At 46.9% G+C, this 9,031-nt stretch overlaps 1 protein-coding gene across 5 annotated transcripts in view; it reads right to left on the bottom strand.

The window, feature by feature from the left end:
- Positions 1 to 8,986, bottom strand: part of ATAD2 (ATPase family AAA domain containing 2) — a 38,335-nt gene extending 29,349 nt beyond the window's left edge. The window contains exons 1-4 of one of the 5 annotated variants that reach the window (XM_049827114.1): positions 8,621 to 8,986; positions 2,786 to 2,928; positions 2,217 to 2,266; positions 681 to 834 (exon numbers count right to left, since the gene is read on the bottom strand). In XM_049827114.1, coding sequence (XP_049683071.1) covers positions 681 to 834; positions 2,217 to 2,266; positions 2,786 to 2,928; positions 8,621 to 8,842 — 569 coding nt within the window. In that variant the 5' untranslated portion in view covers positions 8,843 to 8,986. Of the gene's footprint in view, positions 1 to 680; positions 835 to 2,216; positions 2,267 to 2,785; positions 6,569 to 8,620 lie in introns of those variants that run through there. The other 4 variants (XM_049827106.1, XM_049827134.1, XM_049827124.1 and 1 more) reach the window with 4 other exon arrangements.
- Positions 8,987 to 9,031: the final 45 nt, after the last annotated feature.

Below are 9,031 nucleotides of genomic sequence, written 5' to 3' on the forward strand. Positions count from 1 at the left end.
GAATGGACCCACGCTGGAGCCGTTCGTGAAGAACTGCAGCCCGTGGGAATGGCCCACGTTGGAGGAGTTCGTGGAGGACCGTCTCCCGTGGGTGGGAGCCCACGCCGGAGCAGGGGAAGAGTGTGATGAGCCCTCGCCCTGAGGAGGTGAAGCGGCAGAAAGTAACGTGTGATGACCGTAAACCCCATCCCTGTCCCCCTGTGCCGCTGGGGGGAGCTTGGTGGAGAAATCCGGGAGTGAAGTTGTGCCCGGGAAGAAGGGAGGGGTGGAGGGAAGGTGTTCTGAGATTTCGTTTTATTTCTCATTACCTTGCTCTGGTTGATTTGTAATGAATTAAGTTAATTTTCCCAAACTGAGTCTGTTTTGCCCGTGACGGTAATTAGTGAATGATCTCTCCTGTCCTTATCTCGACCCACAAGCTCTTTGTTATATTTTTCTCTCCCCTCTCCAGCTGAGGATGGGGGAGTGACAGAACCGCTTTGGTGGGCACCTGGCATTCAGCCAGGGTCAACCCATCACACCACTGAATACATTTAGCTCTTGCTGCAAGGAATAACAATACCTTTTTCTGTTGTCAAAAGAAGGAGAATGCCCCTAGCCAATATTATGCCATAGCACAAAGGCTTGCTAATAAGACTCATTTTAGTAGCTTTACGAGGTGATGAAAAAAAGCCACTTACTTTGTTATAAGTTTGTCAAACAAAACAGATTGATTTGTAGTGGTGTAACGACTTTGTCGAAGTCTACAGCTTCGGCGGACCTCCAAATCCCCATTTTCTTCATGGACTTGTTCTGCAGCTTTTGCATCAGCTCTGGTTTTCAGTGTTCTGGTGACTAAAATGCATTAATATATAAAATATTTTGGGACAGAAAATATGTTATTCCCTTTATTTCACTGTTGCTCTAGTAAAATGTAAAAAAAAACTTCAGTGGATTGATTTTTTCTTTAAATACTGAATTAGAAGTTACTGTCATGACCACAGCATTCAATTTAAATTACTTATGTTTAAAATACCTACTTAAAAGCATGACTTGTATAGCAACTTTTTAATAGACTGGAAAGCAAATCTGATGAAAACAAACATGCAACTTTTGTTTCATGCAGGAGGCAAGTTTATTCCAGTTACTTTCTTTCTGGAAAAGTGAAAACAAAAAATACCTCTCTCTAAGGTGTTTTTACTCCATTTGTGCAAAATTGTATCTAACAGTTGTTTTAAAAAATTGTTTATGTGGGATGTCTCTTCTCAAGATGCATGTTTTTAGTAGGCTGTTTAAGCATGCATCACTTTCATTTTCTGCATCATGACACAAAAGCTCTAGAAGAGAAGAAAAGCCTCAAGATAAACTCCCAAATATGAAAGAACTCAAATGCTTGCTTGCTTTAAGAAAAGATCTGCCCAGTATTTACCACACAGCATCCTTTGCCACAGGATCATTACTTGCACTATCATTAAACCAGCTGAGAGGTCAGTGAGAAAGTAGTAGATATATCACCGCGTTAGTATAAACACAGCTATGATTTGATCTCATCATCACCAACTATAAAACTAAATTTGAGCCGAGTAAATAACAATTTACATTGCGCAATTAGAATTTGAATTACTACACACAAAGTGCATTTCAGGCCCCCTCCTGCATTCAGCCCATGGCTGGCAGAACACTGCCTGGAGCTAACAGATTTTCCCAGCTGCTGGCAAGTGGCCTCACCACACCATGTCTGCTTGTGTACTCAGCACAGCAATTTAGTTCCAAGGTAAATCACGGAACTTCAGTGACACCTTCCCCACATCAGTGGGTTTGTGCATCTCATGACTGAATTACTTTTTAAGTCACATATATTACTGTACTGCAATACTCCCTCCTATTTGCAAGAATGATTTTCAGTTAATTTATGTCCTGCAGACTCCAGAAAATCCATGTCATGAACAAACCCAAGCTAAGGGCAGATTCTCTAGTGCCTAAGAGCAGGCTGGAATTCACACTGCGCTCTCCCCAAGCCTGAAAAGAATTAATAGCACATCTTTCTATCTGCACCTACTTCTCTTCATAAAACTCACAGGAAATTCACTATCTTCGAGATATCTGTTCTCACAATTTCAGCTGATTTTGGCTGACGAATTCAGAATTTTTTGGGGCCAAGTTAAATAGAGTGACCAAATGCAATCTTCCTCAGAAACCAGGCTAAAAAGGAAACCTAAGGAATTATCACTACTTACCTTCTTTATATTCCTCTTTTTTTTGGTCTGATTTTGGCTTTGCCAACTGCCTACATTAAGAAAGAGGGCAGAGGAAAGGAGGAAAGAATTATTGTATCGAAGCATTATATCATATCATACCGCATTGTATAGTTCTCCCTCAAGACTGGGGAACTTCACCAAGTTTATAATGCAGTGCTCCACATCATGCAAAGAAACGCCTGGGGACCACAAGGAGTATTCAGATCCCAAGCCTGCTGTGTACCATATGCACACAGCTCTTTACGGACAGACATTTCCTAACCTGCTAGTCTTGAAGTCTCAGTAGGGCAAATAATATCTCAGTAACCGAAGTGGAGAAGAGATCTCAAAGGAGTTGGGAAAAGATGCACCTTTTTTATATAAACGGAAGACTTCTACAATGAAGAGTGATTCTAGTTCTAAGATGCTGGCACTGACACTAACATAACCTTATTCCCCTGCAGTTTTTTAGCTGTAGATTTATCATGACGTGACTCATTGTGCATGCTTTCACTTTTCCTTTTCATTCTACAAATTGAGCAGAGATTGAACACCTAGAAATACAATACCTTGTAAAGTGTCTTTGATTGACATTTTCACTTAATATTTCCATGCTTTTGTCAAAGCTAGAGTCTGAACAGGGCAGCATGTTTTTTCTCATTGATCTTAAACAGTGTCCATTGAAACATTCAATTTTGCCAGAGGAAAATTCCTAGGAAAAGAAGGAAATAAGAAGATATTTATCTGAACCATGTATGTTGAGCTAAGAAGGAAATTCTGTCTCATTTAGGCAAGTTTATTCTTTAACTCTCCTGACTTGATAGTGGTGCAACTAACGGCAGGTAAGCCTTGAACCACTTACGCACCAAGAAAGTAGCTCTCTGGGGAAAAAAAACAGCTTTCAAAGCTAAAGCTCCCCTCTGCCATGCTTTTCTCGTGGACAACCTGAGCTTAATATCCTTTGAAAAAATTACGGCAGCAAAGCCTTTCATATAAACTTAGTGTTTCATGAAAAAAAACCCAACACTTCTATTTCAGAACTGGTTCAGAGGAGCATTCAAGCTTGACCTTGCATGTCCTGGGATTACAATCTAGTTAGGAGAGTTTTTCTCCTATCTCTGTTCCATTTATAACTGCATTCAGAGGGACATTAAAAGATTTCCTTCAGGAGGACGGCATTTATCCACAGGAAATCAAAGGGAAATAAAGATGCACTTTTCTTATAGCTGTTGATCTTGTTCACATTGGTATTTCTACAAGGAGGATGAGTACTATTCACTTTTACTATATGAAGAAAGCTGTGATGATCGCGAGAGGGGGCTTGTTCAGTTTACGACCCAAAGCGTCATTAAGAGTATGCCAAACTAAATCTCGCACTGAAAAGGGACAGAAAACCAACCAGATTCTTCTACTTCTTGACACTAACTTTACCAAGGCATACTTCTATTAGCAGTTGACAGAGATGAGGACAGAAGCGTGAAGAAGGTCGCTGCAGGGGGGCAATGATGCACGTGCAAGGCCCTTGCAGGGCCACGCAGTGAGAGCTGTGGCCACCCACTGCTGAAGGGTCAGCCCTGAGCCACAGAGCTGCGCAATAACGGTCCGACGGTCTTCTCTTCAGACAACCTTGAACAAGCCATCCCCAGTGTTCCCCTGACAACTTCTCATGATAAGACAAGCCTTTTGACAAGGAGGATTTCAATCACCTTTCCTTTGCCGCTCGTTTTAAAGAGCGCCTCCCTTCCTGCTGTCCTCCGGGCTGGTGAAGCCAGGCCTCATGAGATGCTCCGCATAGCTGGCTTTTGAATTGACGCATCGGGGATTAAACTCTTAAAGACATTTTCTGTTTCTTGGATCCAGGATAGATGGCTCTAACAAGACCTAAAGCTTAACGAGAGGCAGTCTGGTCTGTCAGAGTCACCTTTAACATTTTTCCTCTCAAAGGTTTAAGAACAAAATCGTAACAGAAAGCCTTTCAACTTATTTTTAATTTGACAGAGGCCTAGGTTTATTCGAAGAAGGCAGGTTTTTGTGCACACTCACACACAAGAGTATATAGACTTCAACCAATACTTTCAGCATTTGTCGCTGAGACAACTAGAAAAAAAACCCACCTAGACCAAAAAATAATGATGTTCTCCCACCTGCAAATGTACTCATAGTATTCCTACCGCTGGTACGACTGTGGCTTATGTATCATCCTACCAAATCTACAGGCGTGCCTGGGAACTACCTCTAATGTTAGGTTACATGATTAAAAGCTAATCTGCATCAACGAAAGGCAGCAGGGAAGCACCGGTGGGCAGAGGCACCCACGTGCGTGTGTGTGGGTGCACACGTGGGAGCTCAATACCAGCAAACTGGGGGCCCAACACCAAACAATACAGGGATCAATGTTACATTTACGCGTGCATGTGTGCACGTGTGTGTGCGCATGTATTTTCCAAAAATGGGTTTTCATCCTGATCAGCCAGAGAGGGAAGAAGGATCAGGCCATTTGTACTGTTCATACAGCTACCACATTCAGCTATTCTGAGCATACAGCACTTTCAAATAAGGACAACTTTTTAAGTAACAGGCTTTATTTCTAAATACATCATCACTTGTGAAATTAGACGCCAAAGTTGGGAGCGACTCTGGAAGATTTAGCTTGCTTAAACTCCAAGATACACGAATTATAACTGTCGCTTTGGCTACTTCTACTTCATTGATCTAGAAGGAGTATTTACTTGGGAGGAATCTTAAGGTTTGCCATATCAGTTAAAAGATGACTGCAATAATGCACTTCACAAATCTCTGGGCCAAATCCCAGACTGAAAGAAGAACAAACACTTTGAGAATGTCAGCACAGATGTTAGAAAAAAGCCATTATAGCGACCTGGGAGATCTTTCTCTGAAGTATTTAAAATTGTGAAAGCATTTCGTATTTTGTTACCTTTTTCATGCTATAGGAAGTGATTAGCAATTATTTCTAAAAAGTCTTTTTAGAAAAAATGCGTTTAGCTACCTGGTATCTTTGAGGAAGTAACTCTTATGTTGAAGGACTATCAGAACAGATAAATGTGCTTAGGCAACAAGGCCGTGAGCTCTGATGCTGCGGTCCCTACACAGACAACTCATGAAGGCTTAGCCTGGAAAAGTGCCAGTTTCCACTCTGCCCAGACAAAAAGGGCACTCAAGAGCACAATACCCTCAAATACACATCACAAGACAACAATCTTGTTCAACTTGGGGGATTAACCAGGGTTACAGACCTGCAGATACATAGCTTCCAAAGGGACAGTAGCCACTTTGGATCTGTCATGGAATTCCTTGGGACTGGAAACTTGGAAGAGAATAAACCCATCAGATGCTGGTTTACCTTACGACTTTCTGCTGTATGCTCCTTAGTCTCTGTGGATAAAATAAGCCGAATAACTAGAGACAAACCGCTTGCTGATACCAGAAAAAATGCAAAAGCTGCTGCCACCACCAAGTCCTTGCACATCAACGAGTTAGGAAAGAGGCATGAGGACTTGAACACGCAGCTAGCACCAGTGCCATCATCTCTGTCACCTAGGGCACTTCTGCACTGTCTCTGCAGTTACAACACTCCAGCAGAGCCCAGCCATCCTGCAAAAGAGGTAAGAACGACTCCATGCCTCAAAGCATGAGAAAGGCCTGGAAAAAGGAGGAAAAAAATAATAATAAAGAAACCAAAACAAAAAAGAACCTTACAGCCAACTTCATAATGATGATTCTGCTTTGGCGTCAGTGAAATTTTACATTTAGCTTCCTCATTCCTGTTCTCCACACTGAGAACACGTGCCAGCTGTTTCATCTGCCTAACTTTGCACAGCCTTCCCTCGGGTGCAACAGGCAGCTGAATTCCCTGTAGCCTCTGACAACCATTTCTAGTGTAGACTGCAAAAGCAAAGCAGTGATCTTTAAGCAGGTTCCATGACTGTTTGCAAACTAAAAAAAAAAACAAACACACACACACACCCCCCAAGGATTTCTTCCTTCTTAGTTCAGTAGTCTTGAAAAGAATGGAAAAAAAAAAAAAATTAACCCATGCAACTGAAAATCCTGAATGAGTTCTGCTGGAAGGAAACAGAGCCCACTACAAGCATCACTCGAAGGCAGGGGTCCCCTGAAGAGCAGACCACTTCAGAGTTGGATCTGGTCTGCCTTTATTTGTCATGGAAATGCAGGACACCCTGCAGAGAGGAGCCTGACTTGGAAAGAGCAGAGAAGAACTTTAGCTTTTGAAGGCTACATTAAAAACAATGAACTTCTTAAAGTGAAATGGTTCAGTTATTAAAGAAGCAACACTGAGATGCAGATAGGGCAGACCACTTAACACCCTTTATAATCATGCAAGTTGTCTCTTTTCTATTAAAGCAGATTAAAATCATAAAAAGTTTAAAATTTTCACCACTTTAGGTTACAGACTTAAGTGCTTTAATTAAGTACAAATTAGTTCTGATTTCTAAACAGAGCTTTGTTTTTAAGGCATCTACGGTAGCACCTATATACGCTTGACAAAGGAGTACTTCACAGGCACTTCAGGCCAACTAGAATGCAGTCATAGGTCACACACATTTTACGCCGAGTGCTGTTTTTGATGCATTCTTCTCATCAAAACAGTGAGCGCTCTCTCTGCGAGCGTTACCACAATTAAAGTTGTATTGGCTTTGTGTGGCAAGGTTTTGGTAGCAGCGGGGGGCTACAGGGGTGGCTTCTGTAAGAAGCTGCTGGAACCATCCCATGTCCAACAGAGCCAATACCAGCTGGCTCCAAGATGGACCTGCCACTGGCCAAGGCTGAGCCAATCAGCAATAGTGGTAACGCCTCTGGGATAACATTTTTAAGAAGGAAAAAAAAGTTGCAGGACAGACAGAAATGGCAGCCAGAGGGAGGAGTGAGAACATGTAAGAAAAACAGCCCTGCAGACCCCAGGTCAGTGCAGAAGGAAGGGGAGGAGATGCTCCAGGCGCCAGAGCAGAGATTCCCCTGCAGCCCGTGGGGAAGACCCTGGTGAGGCAGGCTGTCCCCCTGCAGCCCAGGGAGGTCCACGGTGGAGCAGATCTCCACCTGCAGCCCAGGGAGGACCCCACGCTAGAGCAGGTGGGTGCCCGAAGGAGGCTGTGACCCCATGGGAACCCCGTGCTGGAGCAGGCTTCCGGCAGGACCTGTGGATCTGTGGAGAGAGGAGCCCACAGAGCAGGTTTTCTGGCAGGACTTGTGACCCCGTGTGGGGGGCCCACGCTGGAGCAGTCTGCTCCTGAAGGACTGCACCCTGTGGAATGGACCCACGCTGGAGCAGTTCATGAAGAACTGGAGCTCATGGGAAGGACCCACATTGGAGAAGTTTGTGGAGGACTGTCTCCCGTGGGAGGGAGCCCACGCTGGAGCAGGGGAAGAGTGTGATGAGCCCTCGCTCTGAGGAGGATGAAGCAGCAGAAATAACGTGTGATGAACTGACCGTATACCCCATTCCCCTGTGCTGCTGCGGGGTGCAGGCAGAGAATCTGGGAGCGAAGCTGTGCCCAGGAAGAAGGGAGGAGCGGAGGAAAGGTGTTTTGAGATTTGGTTTTATTTCTCATTACCGTACTCTGGTTGATTGGCAATAAATTAATTTTCCCCAAGTCAAGTCTGTTTTGCCCGTGACGGTAATTGGTTGAGTGATCTCTCCTGTCCTTACCTTGACCCACGAGCCCTTTGTTATATTTTCACTCCCCTGTCCAGCTGAGGAGGAGGAGGAGCGATAGAGTGACTTTGGTGGGTGCCCAGAGTTCAGCCAGGGTCTACCCACCACAAAAGCAAAGCAGTCTCCAACATCTTTATTAAGATAACTTTTTAGGTAACAAATTTAATCAAAGTCAGCGGGGAAGGGGAAATACAGATGACACCCCACACCATACAGTGACACAGAAAGTTTACATTCGCAGAGCAGCAGGCGACCCAGGCACTGTCTGTCACCGGTCCCCCGGACCAGAGGTTGTGGCGAGCCCCCCGTCAGCCGCAGGGTGACCAGAAACGGGGGGCTGGGCTCGGGGGACCCGACCGGCGACCCCGCCTTGCTTCTTCACAGGCGACAACGCAACCGATCGCAGCTGTAGGCGCTGACCCCAAATACTCCCCCGCCCCCCATTTTTTCCTCCACGTGACACCGCTCTCCGGTGCTCCTGCGCGGGGGCTCGGCTTTCCCCGCTCGCTGCCCCGCCCCCTCCCCAACACCTCCCGGAGGCTCCCGGCCGGCACCAGCAGCTCCCGGCGACAGCTTCCCCCGCCGCGCAGCCACCGGCCTTCTCGCCGCCCCGGCCCCACAGCCCAGCGCCTACCCCGCCGGGCCGAGGCCCGTCTCCCCGCGGAGCCGGGGTTTAAACAACCCCCCCCCTCCCCCCGAGGTGGGTACTCACGGCCTCATCGGCTCTCCCGCTGCCCCTGTGTCCCGCGGCCCTGGCGGCGGCCGAGGCGGCCCCGGAGCGCGTCCAGATGCGGCGGCTGCTGAGCGAAGGGGGCTCTAAGGAGATGAACTCGGAGCTGGAGTCCAGGAGGTCGAAGGGGGGGCGGCGGCGGCTGCGGCCATCGTGGGCCGCCGGCTCGGGCGGGCGGGCGGCGCCGCTCCGCAAGACCACCATGGCGGAGCGCTCTGAGGCGGCGGCGGCGACTGAGGGACGCGCCGGCCCCGCACCAGCTCCAGCCGCCACTGCAGCCCGCGCACCGCTCGGTCGGCGCCCTCCCGCCGGATCCCTCCGCCTCGCCGCCTTCCTGCCTGCCGTCCGTCCTTCCTTCCGCCCGCCCGCCCCGAGGGCCCCGGCGGCCCGCCC

The sequence above is a fragment of the Accipiter gentilis genome, chromosome 2, assembly GCF_929443795.1.
Source record: "Accipiter gentilis chromosome 2, bAccGen1.1, whole genome shotgun sequence".
NCBI lineage: Eukaryota > Metazoa > Chordata > Aves > Accipitriformes > Accipitridae > Astur > Astur gentilis.